The sequence below is a fragment of the Thamnophis sirtalis genome, unplaced genomic scaffold, assembly GCF_051295495.1.
Source record: "Thamnophis sirtalis isolate CommonGarterSnake01/CBP01778 unplaced genomic scaffold, rThaSir2_p1.2 scaffold_13, whole genome shotgun sequence".
In the NCBI taxonomy this organism is placed as follows: Eukaryota; Metazoa; Chordata; class Lepidosauria; order Squamata; family Natricidae; genus Thamnophis; species Thamnophis sirtalis.
This window is the reverse complement of record NW_028261393.1, coordinates 44,442,584-44,458,014: the sequence shown is the minus strand read 5'-3', so window position 1 is coordinate 44,458,014 and position 15,431 is coordinate 44,442,584. Positions and strand designations below refer to the sequence as shown.

Here is a 15,431-nt window from a genome sequence, read left to right as displayed (position 1 = left end):
TTGGAAAATAGCTTGATCCCCTCCTCTCTGTGGCAACCCCTCAAATATTATCAAAGACACTCTCCTGTCCCCCCTGGTCCTTCTCTTCACTAGACTAGCCGTGCCCAGTTGCTGCAACCGTTCAGTTTATGTTTTAGCTTCCAGTCCCCTAATCATCCTGTTGCTCTTCTTTGCACTTTTTGTAAAATCTCAACATCTTTTTTATTGTGTGGGGACCAAAACTTTGGTTTTGATGCTTTGGAAAATATTTGGAAAGCAAATGCAATTCAGGAGCGCTCAGGCTTTTTCTTCTTCTGTGGGACGGTTAGCCGGGAAAGCCCCCCCCCCCCGGCTAATTTTAGCAGCCCAACGAAGGGGAAACCCACTCACCCCAATCCAATCCGCACCCTCCCCAGCTCCCAAGTCGTTGTATGGCCGTTTGGGCTTTTTTCTTTGCAAAGAGGTTCCATCGCGGTCCTTTCAACAGGCACAGGTGGGAAGCCCCTCCCTCCCTTGCGCACACCCCTGGAGACCCCCCTCCTTCCCTCTCCCCCTTTGCAAATCCCAGGAAAAGCCTGGCATAGTCGAGCCCCGCGCCGCCGTTCCCGGAACGCGCCACTCCTCCGTGCCGCCCTCCGACCAAGCTGGCTGACTTGGCTGGCTGTTGCCGGCCGAGCATCGACCCCCTCCGCAGAAGCCGCCGCCGCTGTTCCTTCGAAGCGGGCGCGCGGGACCCCCCCCCCCCAATCCGCCTTCCCGCCGCGCGCGCACGCGCCACCCTTCCAAGCCGGGGCTGTTCCTCGCAAGAGCCTCTCTCCCCCCCGAGGCTGAGAGGCGGGGGCAGCGACTGTCCCGGCCGGCGCTGATCTCGAGCGGCGATTGGCCGCTGTCTACGCTGACGTCACGATCATGATGAGAATTAATGATCGGAGGCGCTGATTTCATTGTGTGACGCCGGGACCGACCCAGCCGAAACCGGCTGAATTCGGAGCCCTGGGGCCCCCCGTGGCCGCCCCGCCCGCCCCACAGAGCACGGTGGGTCCGGTAGAAGGGGGGTGGGCTGACGAACGGGGAGGGGGGAGGGGCGGGGAGGGCGCGCGGCCCCGGAGGGGGGAGGGGCGACTGTGGGGGAGGGGGCGGCCTTCCCGCCAGGCCTTCCTGAGGGTGGGTGGCTTCGAGAACGGCCCTTCCTCGCTTTATGGCTTGGCCGGCAAGAGTTCGACGGAGAAAGGGGAAAAAAATAAAAAGGAGAAAGAATTGGCGAGTTTCGGGGCTTCAGTCCGGAGCTCGCGGATCAGAACTCGGGACGCGCATGCGTGCCGCTCGCCTCGCTCGATCTGCGGCAAGAGACGGCTGGAGCGCGAGGGAAGGCTGCGCCTGCGCAGAACAGCGCCCTGTCGCCGGACTGCCCTCGCTTTACGTACCTTCGCCTCTCTTTTTTTGTACGTAAAGTCGATTTGGGCAGGAGTTGGGGGAGAGATGGCAGCCGGCGAGGTCCAAAATACCTTTACTGTCGGTCCGGCGCTTGCTTTTCGTATAGATAGCCGGTTCTTTTACTTAAAAAAAAAAGTAGTTTGCAAACGTATCTTATGGAATCTGTCAAAAGAATGAGTTGGAGTAGGAGAGAAGCAACGAAGTAGTTTTTTGAGTCATCTGCCTGGAGTTTGCTTAAAATAATACCGAAATAGGCTTTGTCTATTTTTAAAAGTTATTTCTGTCTCTGCATCAGTGCTTCTCATACTATAAAATGCCATAAGAAAAAAATATATAACAGTTTATTGGCTCAGTTGTTTGAACCCAATCAAAAGGTTTTCCATATAAGTGTTGTACATAGGAAGTCAGACAGCTGATTTCATTCATCCAAGCATTGTTTGTTAAGCTACGGATTAGTGCAGTTTTTTTCAACCTTGGAGACCCCAAATTCTGTAGACCTCAACTCCCAAATTCCTCAACCAGCAATTTGACTGGGGGATTCTGAGAGTTGAAATCCACAACATCTTAAAGTATGCTCGCCGAGAAATTTCTGGGAGTAGTTGCCAAGTTTGAGAAAGATTGGATTAAAATATTATGCCAGTGGCAATTAATATGTGTTAGAAGGTTACATCTAGAATTAAGGGATTAAGCAACACCTCTTGTAAGGACAAACATTATTCCATCCATGCTAGTCTTCTGCAACCATAGTAACTGATTAGTGCTTTGAACATGGGAGCATTGCAGGGTTCTGGTATTTCAGAAAACAGTTCTGCTTAGTTCAATTTAATTTAAATGTAAAGATGAGTTTGCATTTCCCTCTAGGGGAATGCATAAAATAGGCCCTATTTATTTATTCATGATTCCTATTCTATTCTATTCCTTATTCCATTTCATATTCTATTCTATTCTCTATTCCATTCCATATTCCATTCCATATTCTATTCCTTATTCCATTTCATATTTCATTTCATATTTTATTCTCCTATTCTATTCTATTTAATTTGACTTTGAAACAAAATCTGTATTGTATTAGTCAGCTCAGCATAGTAAGAAAATTGTAAGTTTTCCTATAGTTAACATATTGCATATGTCTAAAGTAAGACACGGCAGAACAAAGGAAGCTTAAAAAAATCAAGCATAAAAGTTGGCAGCAGTTAGGCAAACAGGTGTCTGTGGGAATAAAATAAAATGGTTGAGTTAATGTCCTGCCTCAACTGCAAAAGCATGAATGGTGTGTGAGCTTTGTGGAATATACCAAGGCAAGGTGTCACATTGAGAGAAGCCTTGTGGCCAGTCTGTGAGAACAGTGGAACAGCAATTATGCTTTGGGGGAAAGGAGCAGGTTCTTCTACATATATGCACGAGTCTTTTGTGGTTTCATTCATTAAAAAACTGTTTGAATAGTGACCAGAAACGTGCCAAAGGTTCAACGTAAGGTCCTTCAGTTGGGGGAAAGATACTTTTATGATGATGAACTCTTGATGCCATATTTAATGACCGTCAACTGGATTCGGATGGGTGGCTATCGAAATATGAATGAATGACTAAATGAACGAATCGATAAACAAAAATAAATAAATGATTTAGCTGATACTGGTATTCTGTAGATTTGTGCTTTGAATTACAGCGTTGCTTAATAATTTCAGGGAGTGAGATGTGGCTTCAGAGCAGTACCCACCCATGATCTACAATATGGAGGTAATAGCGAGGGGTTCCTTATGTGGTTATATATATATAAAGTGCTTTGAAGTCATGACACGAAGTTATGTAATTTGTCTAGTCTAATTTTAAGCTGGAGTCAAGCTGAGAGTGCTTTGGTCAATCCCGGAGCTGGCAGCTGTAAGGGAGAATGCATTCCTGTGGGTTCCAATCAATCTCTCAGCCACATTTCTTTTATTATTATCAAGCCTTATACCCTTCCTGGCCTCCTGACATGGGAGATGCCCGTTTGCAGGGTCTCTAATCCATGTTTAGAAACTGATATCTGAAACTGGGGATGGGGGGGGGGGTGTTCTGTAATGGTTAGGTTTCAAATCTATCCCTGTGTATGTTTGCCCAATTTCTTTTTCATATTGCCCAACGTTTACTTAAAATACCGCAAGATACAATAAAACCTCTGGTCATGAAGGCTTCTGACAGTGACCAAATCGGGTTCCGACCAAAAAAATTCACATTGTTTTTCTGCGGCTGATTTTTCCCTTCCGCGCTGTTTTTTTTTTTTTTTTTTATAAGTGCCAAATTTCCAAAATTCAGGTCACTACCAAATTGGTTTGCGACCAAAGTCATGGGAAGAATTATGGTCGTGACGGAGGTTCTACTGTAATTGGGAATTGTACTATTGCAACCATTGTTGGTTGCCAGTTTTACATGTAATTCAATGTGGTAAAAATACTCCTGGTTCTCCTGCCATGTCCTCTTTTTGCTACCCCAACCCTGTGAGTTAGATTGGGCAGAGAGAGAAAGAGAGAGAGCGACTGGACCAGTCATCCCATTGGCTTTCATGCCTAAGGGAGACCTAGAATTCACCATCTCCAGGCATATTGACCATCATTACATCAAACTGGCTCTCGTATTATTATATTGCAGAATAACAGAGTTGGGAGGGACCTTGGAAGTCTTCTAGTCCAATCCCCTTCTCAAGCAGGAGACCCTAGACCATTCCAGACAAATGGCCGTCCAATCTCTTCTTAAAAACCTCCTACCAAGGTAGTTTTTGATATATTTTTTCAATCAATGTTTGGCACAATAATGGAGTGGATATATGATAGTAAACTGAAACGTTCAGTTAAATCAAAGGTCCTTTTCATTAGGGAAAAAAGGCTGGTTTACCTTCTCAGCTGGAGTTTGATCCAACCCTGGGGTTTTGTGAGTTGCAACTAATTGCATTTTGGTTGCAAACAAGCATTTCTTCTGTTAGCTTTCATACGCCGGGCTTACTATATGGTTACTCAGTTTGGTATAATTTTCTTGCTTTTTCTGTTCATGCCTTCCTCAAATAAACATGGACAGTAGATTAATATACTTAAGGAGAAAGCATGGTATGGGCAGCATCAATTTCTGTTGACTTTAGGTGGCAGTCTTTGATTAAAAGTTAGCTTATACAAATTTCTGGGGAGAAACAATACAGAAGCATTCATTGCTCCAGAAGCAGTATTTGCATCTTCTTTGCAACTTGCCAGCAAGGAACAAAAATTGTATTTTATAAAATACAATATGAGTACGAATGGTTCTAATATGGTGCATTGCTTTGATTATTTGTGTCTTCATTCATTCAGTCAGTCATTCATTTCCCACCTATTATTTTCACCAATAATTCAAGGCAGCGATCACATCCAATACATCTTCCTTCCTCCTCCTCTTATTTTCCCCACAACAACCCTGTGAGGTGGATTGGGTTGAGAGAGAGAGAGAGTGACTGGTCCAAGGTCACCCAGTCGGCTTCATTCCTAAAGTGAGATTAGAGGTCACCATCTGCTGGTGATTGGCCCTCATTGGTTTTGGCACTCAACTGGTTTTCCTGGCTAAGGCAAGACTTGAACTCACGATCTCTTGCTTTCTAGCCTGATAACTTAACCACTAGACCAAACTGGCTCTCTCAATTATGGCAGTAAAGAATAACATCTACTCCACCTTATACCTTATTCATACCTTTTTATCATTTGCTATGTAGCTATAGTAGTAGAAGGCTCTATTTATTTGTTGTTTTGTGGCGTGAAAATTACCAGCGGTTATATACATTTCTATGGTTTTCCAATTAAGTTTGTGTTTTAGAGAGGCACTAGTGTTGATGTGCCAATACTTGTGTTTTGGGCATCATAATTAAAGGGGGGTGGGATCCTCGGACTGCACCTGGCCAGTTTAAGCCTTCTTTGGAAACTGAGCATATGGTTTCCGTCATAATAGAGCTAGAGAAGAACAAATGGGCAATTGAATTTTTGGTAGTACCGTACATAAAACACACATCTTGTGTCACCTTAAAAATAAAGAAATGTATTATGTCATTATTTTATATGTATCAGAAGCTACTTCTGATTAATGAATGGAATGGCTTGCCTCCAGAAGTTGTGGGTGCTCCAACACAGAGGTTTTTAAGAAGAGATTGGACAACTATTTATCTGAAATAGTCTAGGGTTTCCCACTTCAGAGGGTTGGACTAGAAGACCTCCAAAGTCCCTTGCAACTCTGTTATTCTGTTGTTCTGATATAAAGTGATCAGTTGGCTTAGGTATAAGTCATTTAGATAATCCTGTCAACTTTTCTGCAATAGAAAAGCAAGCAAAGCACTTTAATGATCTGTTATCGGTGCATCTGACCTGATCACATTTATTTTAACATACAGGCAGTTCTCGACTTACGACCGTGATTGAGTCCATCATTTCTGTTGCTAAGCGAGATAAGTGAGTTTTGCCCCATTTTGCAGCCTTTATTGCCACTGTTGTTAAGTGAATCTCTGCAGTTGTTAAGTTAGTAACACGGTTGTTAAGTGGATCTGGCTTCCCCATTGACTTTGCTTGTTGGAAGGTGGCAAATGGGGATCTTATGACCCCAAGACACTGTGACTGTCATAAATACGAACCGAATGTCAATTTTGGTTAAATGACCATGGGGATGCTGCAAGGGTTTTAAGTGTGAAAAACAGTAATAAGTCACCTTTTTCAGTGCTGTTGTAACTTCGAACAGTCACTAAACAAATTGTTGTAAGTCAAGGACTACCTGTAAGTTAATAACGATAAGGATGAGTGTTATCACTCAGTATTAAAAGAAATTGAGTCTCAGTGTAATTTGTCCCTAATATCTACATTCTTAAGAGCTGTGGTGGTGCAATGATTAGAATGCAGTATTGCAGGGCTAATTCACTGCTCACTGTCAGCTGTTCGATCCTGACCAGCTCAAGGTTGACTCAGCCTTCCATTCTTCCAAGGTCGGTAAAATGATGACCCAAACTGTTGGGGGTCATAGACTGACTCTGTAAACCGCTTAGAGAGTGCTGTAAAAGCACTGTGAAGTGATATATAAGTCTAAGTAGTATTGCCCTTCCTTCCTTCCTTCCTTCCTTCCTTCCTTCCTTCCTTCCTTCCTTCCTTCCTTCCTTTCTTCCTACTACCTCCCTACCTACCTACGCAGTATTTCAAGCTAAATCTGCCCACTGCCAAGAGTTCGATCCTGACCGGCTCATGGTGGACTCAGCCTTCCATTCTTCCGAGGTCAGTAAAATGAGGACCCAGACTGTTGGGGGCCATATGCTGACTCTGTAAACCGCTTAGAGATTGCTGTAAAGCACTGTGAAGCGATATTGCTTTACAGCCCTCAGCCCTTTACAGAGTCAGCCTCTTGCCCCCAACAATCTGGATCCTCATTTTACCGACATAGGAAGGACGGAAGGCTGAGTCAAACTTGAGCCTGGTGAGATTCGATCTACCAAACTGCTGGCAGGTGGTGATCAGCAGAAGTAGCCTTCAGTATTGCACTCTAACCACTGACCCATCACGGTATATAGGTCTAAGGGCTATTGCTAATACTATTGCCCTTCCTTCCTTCCTTCCTTCCTTCCTTCTTTCCTTCCTTCCTTCCTTCCTTCCTTGTGGTTAGAATGCAGTATTGTAGGATAATTCTACCCACTGCCAAGAGTTCGATCCTGACAAGCTCAAGGTTGTCTCAGTCTTCCAATCTTCCGAGATCGGTAAATGAAGACCCAGATTATTGGGGACCTGATGTTGACTCTGTAAACCTCTTAGAGAGGGCTATAAAGCACCTTGAAGTGGTATATAAGTCTAGGTGCTATTGCTATAGCACACATTCTAGAAATAACAGCTAACTAGCAATCTTGAAATGGCTTCAGCAGAAGTGATTTTAGCATTGATTTGTACCATTTCTTTGTTCACTGACTTCTATCGGAAGTCGTTTTCATTAGTGTTTGCTTCATTTCAGCTATCGGCTTTTCAATCAAACTTGATGTCTTTCTGTTTAAAGAATGGAATCCATAGGCCCCTTTGAGAACCTGATTGATAATCCCAATATATTGATGCAAAGTTATCAAAAGAGGGAACAACTTTCAATCATGGTATAGATCAGCATCTTGCTCGTCTCTGTTATTAAGGAAGTAAGCGCACAACAGGAGCAGAAAACAGGAGAAGCACCTGCTTTAGCCATGTCCATATTGTTCCTCGGATTATGCTATGCTCTGGTGTAGCCCAAGTCCTTTGAATATCCAACAAAATCAAACTACGTCTTTGCCAAAATCAACAACAATGTTAAGTAAAACATGTTTGCTTGAAAGAATCTGTTTGATATAACATACGTTTGGCATTAACATAACAACGTTAATAGCACTTAGACTTGTATACCGCTTCACAGTGCTTTTACAGCCCTCTCTAAGCGGATTACAGTGTCAGCATATTGCCCCCAACAATCTGGGTCCTCATTTTACCCACCTCAGAAGGATAGAAGGCTGAGTCAATCTTCAGCCAGTCAGAATCGAACTGCTGGCAGTCAGCAGAAGTAGCCTACAATGCAGCATTCTAACCACTACAGCTTTTATGTAGCAACAGCAATAGCACTTAGACTTATATACCACTTCATAGTGCTCTATAGCCTCCTCTAAGCAGCTTACAGAGTCAGCCTCTTTCCCCCAACAATCTGGGTCCTCATTTTATCAACCTAGGAAGGATGGATTTGGATTTGGATTTATTACATTTATATGCCGCCCTTTTCCCCGAAGGGGACGCAAGGGATGGAAGGCTGAGTCAACTTTGAGCCAGTCAGGATCGAACTCCTGGCAGTCGACAGAATTAGCTTGCAATACTGCATTCTAACCACTGTAATATAACAAGTCACATTTGCCATGGTTGAATAAACTCATCACTCTTAAGCCGTGATGATAACCTCATTATAGATTAGTGGACAAATCATATCTGGCTCATTTCATGCCTCATTTCCAATTAAAGTGTTAAGTAATGTTTACAAACTGCAGTAACTAATACAAAGCCCATTTTTTTTGCTGCTAAGTGAAATGTTTGTTAATGGAATGTTGCCCCATTTTACGGCTTTTCAGGCCACCGTTGTTAAGTGAATCACTGCAGTTGTTAAGCTAGTAACACCATTGTTAAGTGAATCTGGCTTCCCCATTGACTTTGTCAGACAATCACAAAAGGGGATCACATGACCCCCATCTGCAACCATCATAACTATGAGTCAGTTGCCAAGCATCTGAATTTTGATCATGTGACCATGGAGGTGCTACAACGGTCGTGAGGGTGAAAACATGGTCATAAGACACTTTTTTCAGTGCCATTGTAACTTTGGACGGTCACTAAGTGAACTGTGGCAAGTCAAGAGCTACCTGGAAAAGCTTTCAGCTCGATGATAACAGGCCGCTATACCAGAGGTGGTATTCAGCAGGTTCTGACAGGTTCTGGAGAACCGGTAGCGGAAATTTTGAGTAGTTCGGAGAACCGGCAAATACCACCTCTGGCTGGCCCCGCCCCCATCTCTTCTCTGCCTCCCAAGTCCCAGGTGATCGGGAGGGAATGGGGATTTTGCAGTAACCTTCCCCTGGAGTGGAAAGGGAATGGGGATTTTACAGTATCCTTCTCCTGCCATGCCCACCAAGCCACACCCACAAAACTGGTAGTAAAAAAAATTGAATCCCACCATTGCACTATTCCCGTCACCTCTGCAACTTTGCAGATATCTAAGACTACAAATCACGTTAGTCTGAGCCTGCTTAGCATTCATCAGGGGCAATAAAAGAGGTCAGGAAAAACTGAATTAGGTTTCACCATTGTGTCTCTGGGATCAATAGAGAACCAAGACCTCTCTGTCTGCAACTTCACCCAGTATCCCTTTTCTCGTTTATTTGCTTGTTTTCTTTGTTACAAACCCGTTTTTCCTCTTGTAAACAAACCTTTTAATCATTTTAATAGTATCGGAGTTCTATTTGTGTTGAGCTACCCTTAATTCCTGAATGTAAATAGCTACTGCTTCGTTTTGTTTTTGAGTGTTTGTAAACTATATTTAAGAATATTCACAGGGGAACTGAAATCAATTAGACTCAGCCTGCTGTAGTTTTTCTATTTCTTTACATAAATGGTACCCTTTTTAAAAAAATGCCCTGTAAGTATTACATTATTCCTCTTTTCAGAGTATCTTCTTTTATTTTTAGATGAATCTGCGTTCTGTATTTACTGCAGAACAACAGAGGATATTGCAGCGTTACTATGAAAATGGAATGACAAATCAGAGTAAAAATTGCTTTCAGCTCATATTACAGTGTGCACAAGAAACTAAGCTGGACTTCAGTGTAGTCAGGGTAAGTACTGAGGTTTCCATGCTCAAATTTACATAACAGTCTTAACAGACACAGGTGTTTGCTTACCTTATCTACAGGGCATGGAGCTGTGAAAGAAAAAGAAATCATTAGCTATATGCTTCAATAGAATGTGTGTTTGGAAATTTCTGTCGAAAACCTGAGTTCTACTTTATTTATTAAATTTATTAAACTTATATGCCACCCATCTCACTGTTGCACATTACAAAAGGATTAAAAAGGTAAAGAAAGATAATACAAAATGATTAAATTTAAGAAGAGTGCATTTATTTGTTTATTATTTATTTATTTTTGTTTCTTTGTTTGTTTATTTATTGCAGTGGGCATAAACGCAAAGGTGCTTTTTTTTTCCAGGAGCAACCGGACTGTCTTGTCTTTTTCTGTTGAAGTCGTTTCGCTTCTCATCCAAGGAGCTTCTTCAACTCTGACAGGATAGTGAGGAATGGAAGGATTGTCTTGTCAGAGCTGAAGAAGTTTCTTGGATGAAAAGCGAAACATCTTCAACAGAAAAAAAAAAAGCAAGAAAGTCCAGTTGCCTCCTGAAAAAAAAGCATCTTTGGGACAACCATGACCAGGATGACTGAGAACCTCTACAGACTTTCAGTGGGTATAAAATGCACAAGAGCCCCTCTGGGTATGATAATTTGGGACATTTATTGTATGTGTGCAACTGTAAGATTAAAGCATTCATACAACAAATGGCGTTTGTGGAGGGGAAAAACCCGTATTAGGCAAGTTGGGTTGTTATAATTGGCTTTGTAACACCTTTACTAGTTTCCAGTTGAATGGCTGCTTGGTGGCAAAATTTTATTTGCCTTTATGAAATGAGTGAGAAATGCCTCGCTCCTAAAAGCGATTGTGTGGGCGCCAAGCCTAGTTAAATGTTAAGATTTAGTTTAGTTATTATTTTAACAGTAGGTTAAAGCAGAACAGTCATGTGACACCTCTGCTCCGTGAGCTGCATTGGTTGCCAGTTTGCGTCTTGTTGCTTGTAGTTGCAAAGTCGTTTCCGACCCATCGCAACCCCCTGGACAATGTTCCTCCAGGCCTTCCTGTCCTCTACCATCCTCTGGAGTCCATTGAAACTCACGCCTACTGCTTGGGTGACTCCATCCAGCCACCTCATTCTCTGTCGTCCCCTTCTCCTTTTGCCCTCAGTCGTTCCCAGCATGAGGCTCTTCTCCAGGGAGTCCTTCCTTCTCATCAGGTGGCCAAAGTATTAGAGTTTCATCTTCAGGATCCGGCCTTCTAAAGAGCAGTCAGGGTTGATCTCCTCTAGGACTGACCAGTTTGATCGCCTTGCAGTCCAAGGGACTTGCAGGAGTCTTCTCCAGCACCATAGTTCAAAGAGTTTGTGTCTAGTCCCAATTAAAGATGCTGGTTTTAACCTTTAATGGCCTTCATGGCATGGGACTCGGCTACCTGAGGGACTGCCTGTTTCCGGTGACACCTTCCCATTCCATTAGATCTGGCAGAGAAGACCTGCTACAGGTACCATCAGCTAGGAACCTACATTTGGTGGACCTCAGGAGATATGCCTTCTCTTCCTTGGGCCCACCTTATGGAACATGCTTCTTCCCAAAATTAAATTAGCTTTTGACATCATGGATGTCCCTCAAGACCTGGCTATGTTATTTGGCTTGATGCTCCCCAAGAACCAGATCCGGTACATGCTTAGCTGGCTCCATTGTTGAGGTGTCCAATCTTCTTCTCTCTCTGCCCAGGGGTTTGTATGTTTATTTTTATTTATATGGTTATTTTTTTAATTGGGATTTGTTTATTTTTACATCTATTGCTTCTAAAACCATTATGTTGCTCAATTTTTATATGCTGTCCAGAGTCGATTTTGGTGAGATGGGCGACCATACAAATTTGATTAATAAATAAAAGTAGATGAAATTGAGTGGCAAGCATTACCCTCTTTGATAGGGCAGTTGTTTTTAGAGAGTGTTCTTTGTCACAGAACCTGTCTATTTCTCTTTTTTTTAAGGTTAAAGGACGTAGGTGTTGTGGCCTGCCAGCGGCCAGCAGAGCTGGCAGCAGATTCGGACAGTGAGGAGGTTGGGGAGGAACATGGGCCAGTCTTGGAGCCTGGGGAAGGCTCTGATGAGGACTCTGTGTCGGAGGCAGAAGTGGGGGGGGGGGGGCAGAGCCATATGCCAGTTATCAGCTACCTTCAGAGTCAGACATCAGTGAGGCAGATGAACAGCTGGAGCCTGTTCCCAGTGTGGGCATGTGTAGAGTTGCCAGATGAAGGGAACAGCTAAAGAACAGTTGTCAACTTGAGGATAAGGCCACAGGTGGACGATGACTGGCCCCTCCCAAAGGAAATCAAAGAGGAGTGAAAGGGAAGTGGAGTTTGCAGGAGACATTTTGTTCAATTAATTGGCTCGTGACTCTCTGAGACTCCTTGCCAGGTTTTGCAAATATCGGCCTGGCAGCTCTCCAAGCCAGATAAGGTCTGTGACTGTAAATCCTCCCTTGAAAGACTTTGCTGGATGTGAATTAGCAGAATTCACAGTAAATTAATAAAGGGTTTTTTTGTCGGGACAAAATAATAAAAAAATGAATTAATAAAATGGTTTTTTCCTGACAGAACAATTTGTGGAACGGCTTGCCTCCAGAAGTTGTGAATGCCCCAACACTGGAAGTCTTTAAGATGTTGGGTAGCCATTTGTCTGAAATGGTATAGGGTTTCCTGCCTAGGCCGGGGTTGGACTAGAAGACCTCCAAGGTCCCTTCCAACTCTGCTATTGTATGTATGTACAAGGAGTTTGCTTCATGCTCTTGGGAAGCCTCGGTCAGAACAGTAGGGGAACATTTTAGGATTGAGATTTGGATAGGAGTTTTTAGGTTGAGGTGGCATTTTTTTGTAGGTGGCAACAAAACTAACTGGTTTGTCTTTTTTTAAAAAAAAATTTTGTTTTTTTTAAAATATGAACATTCCATCTTTCCTTAAACAGTATGTCGTCTGGGTACAAATATCTCTTTACAATAACTATCAAGATGTACAGCATCATTCACATTGATATTAATTCCCTAATCTTAGAATTATAGTATATTAAACAGTTGAACATAATAATCTTATTCATTTTTTCCTCTTAACGTATCTTCTAGTAAAATGTAATAAAAATATTAAGCATAATAATCATCATCATAATACTAACAACTATCATATTGTTTATATCTCTATCTTAACATATTTTCTACTTTTCTTTAATCTCCTTTTATTTCCAACTTCCATTTTTATTCTATAACCATTGCTAAAATAATTCCCATATTATATAATATTCAGGTTGTTCTTTCTCCTCAATTGCCAGCATTGGTCTCAGTCTGAAGGGCACCAGATTGATGGCGTGCAGCCTAAATTACGCTGGGTTGAAATACCTAAAACTCTGATATTATGGGTGGAATACAATGATCATAACGCTTCTGTTTGGCATACTCTGTGAATTGCAGGTTTCCTTTGTTATCACTTACCTATACAAGAAGGGACCAAATATCTCAGGGAAAATATCTTGTGTGGTAGTGAAGTTTCACCTGAAAAATCCATGATCGAGAGAATGAAAGTATTTCCAGAAAGTATTACCTCTAAACTAATAATAAAAAGAGAATGTGTAATTATCTCACTCCTTCCCTCTCTTTTAATCAACAGGGAAACAATTCTTGTACATCTACACGAAACTTTATGAGTGAGGCAGGATGCGTGATAAGATTGGGGTCACTCTTGTGCTTTTTCTTTTTCTTTTTTGGTCCTACCGATTTGGTGGAAGAATTTTACAGTTCTTACAAGTTATTCGACAGTTGATTTTTTTTCTCTTATCTGTTCCATAGAAAAATTATAAATGCTTGATCATTGGTTGCTTAGACAATACTATAGTATGTATTGTTTCCTTGGTTTGTTTCTTGTGGGCTTTTAGGACAAGAACTTCTTCTTTCCTTTAAATGGCAGGTGTGGGCTGCTATAGCAGAGCAGTATTGTTGTGTCTCCATTGAACGGCTAGAACGTGTCACTTTTGTGGTGATGCTTTTGGGCAAAACAAAGGCTTAGAAATCAGAATTGATTTCCACTACAAAATGAGCCACGTGGCTTCTTGTTGCGCCGGGAAGCAAAACAAAAGAGCTTCCTGCTCTCTTTTTCTCTTTCCAATATATATTTTTTTTACACTGGTCTATGAAGATACTAAAGTTTGATTTGATTTGACTTGGTGGGTTTTCTCCTTGTGCCTCCAGAACCCCCCTCTATACTTAATAGGACTCTCAGTCCATTCTCGTTCACAGTCTTCTTTGTGCAACATATGGTCTGAATCATGCGTAATACATTAGTTATCCCTTATTCATCATACGTAGACAGTTTAATATACTACCATTAAGGCTCCTTTCATGTGTTTGCTAGGTGTGGGGAGTGAGGGTGCCATGTTTTTCATTACCTATTTTTGGCTTTATCTTTGAAACGTACATTGTGGCTGAAAATGCTTTTGCATTTGAAATGTTTGCAGCACTGGAAGAGACACTTATCATGAACATCCTATGCTATACAAAAGGGGTCCCCAGCCCCCGGGCTGCAGCCCACTACAGGTGTGGCCTATGTGGAACTGGGCTGCACGAGTGGCTAGTGCGCCCAACAAGCAGGCCAGCACATACACGGCCACAGCATCACCACGGCAAGCCAGCGGGCACTCGCGCCAGCCGAGGTGTGCACTGGCCCACCACTTGCACAAGTGAGCTTGTGCCATCCCGCTTCTGGCATGGCCCAGTTCCCTCTCCCTTCCCCCAGCTGGGCCACCAAAGCCACAAAGGTTGGGGTCCATTGGTATAAAAAAAAAAGTCTTCATATGAGAACAAAAATGAGGATTTCTGAGGAAAGAGTTAGTGGCACCTTCTCTTAAACCAGATGTGCAAAATAAACATAATTCAGTTAATAAATCTCTGCTCACTTATAGTAGAAGAAACTGATATCCAATCCAATCATAAACTGACCTGAATTTGTAATACAAATACACACACACACACACACACACACACACACACACACACACACCCTTTATAGTAGTACTAGCTGATAACCCAGCGTTGCCCGGGTATTTATTTATGCTTACCAATCCCTCTTACTAAAGGTTGCCCCATTGTGGAGTACTGTGAAGCTGTTACCATGGCAACTCCATTGTGCTTTACAGTAGAAGCCATTTTAAGGCACAACAGGTTGTATCTTAACAGAACTTGAATCCAAAATACACACTATCACTGTAAAAAGTACTGTGATTTGACACTATAGATATAATTCATTCCTTTTCATTTCATTTTAAATGCATTTTTAGCAAAGCATTTAAAAACATATTTTATGTAAAGAAATAATAAAATAGAACTTCAGTGACATTTCTAAACATGAAACAGTTAAAATTCGAGGAATTGAATGGTGTCATTAATGTCTTTGTAAAGATTGTTTTTTCCCCCACTTTTTAAAATAATTATAGCATTTAACATAAAATTAAACATGTAAAATAATCCTGGATATTGTAACTTCTCAAATGGGCAGGTTCCTGGTCACAAAGTTACTGTGTATTGAGTCAGTGTTGAGTCAGTGTTGATTCCTGGTGATTGCCTGGATAAGTCCCTGCAATTTTCTTGCCACGATTTCAGAAGTGGCTTTCCA

General features: G+C 42.2%; 1 protein-coding gene across 3 annotated transcripts in view; it reads left to right on the top strand.

Annotated features, from left to right (window-relative positions):
* Positions 1–892: 892 nt before the first annotated feature.
* The window catches only part of HDX (highly divergent homeobox), a 32,495-nt gene continuing 17,956 nt past the window's right edge, over positions 893–15,431 (top strand). The window contains exons 1-4 of one of the 3 annotated variants that reach the window (XM_087728232.1): positions 903–1,014; positions 3,099–3,150; positions 4,039–4,158; positions 9,614–9,760. In XM_087728232.1, the coding sequence (XP_087584358.1) occupies positions 9,614–9,760 (147 nt within the window). In that variant the 5' untranslated portion in view covers positions 903–1,014; positions 3,099–3,150; positions 4,039–4,158. Of the gene's footprint in view, positions 1,015–3,098; positions 3,151–4,038; positions 4,159–9,613; positions 9,761–15,431 lie in introns of all 3 variants that reach the window. The other 2 variants (XM_087728233.1, XM_087728234.1) reach the window with 2 other exon arrangements.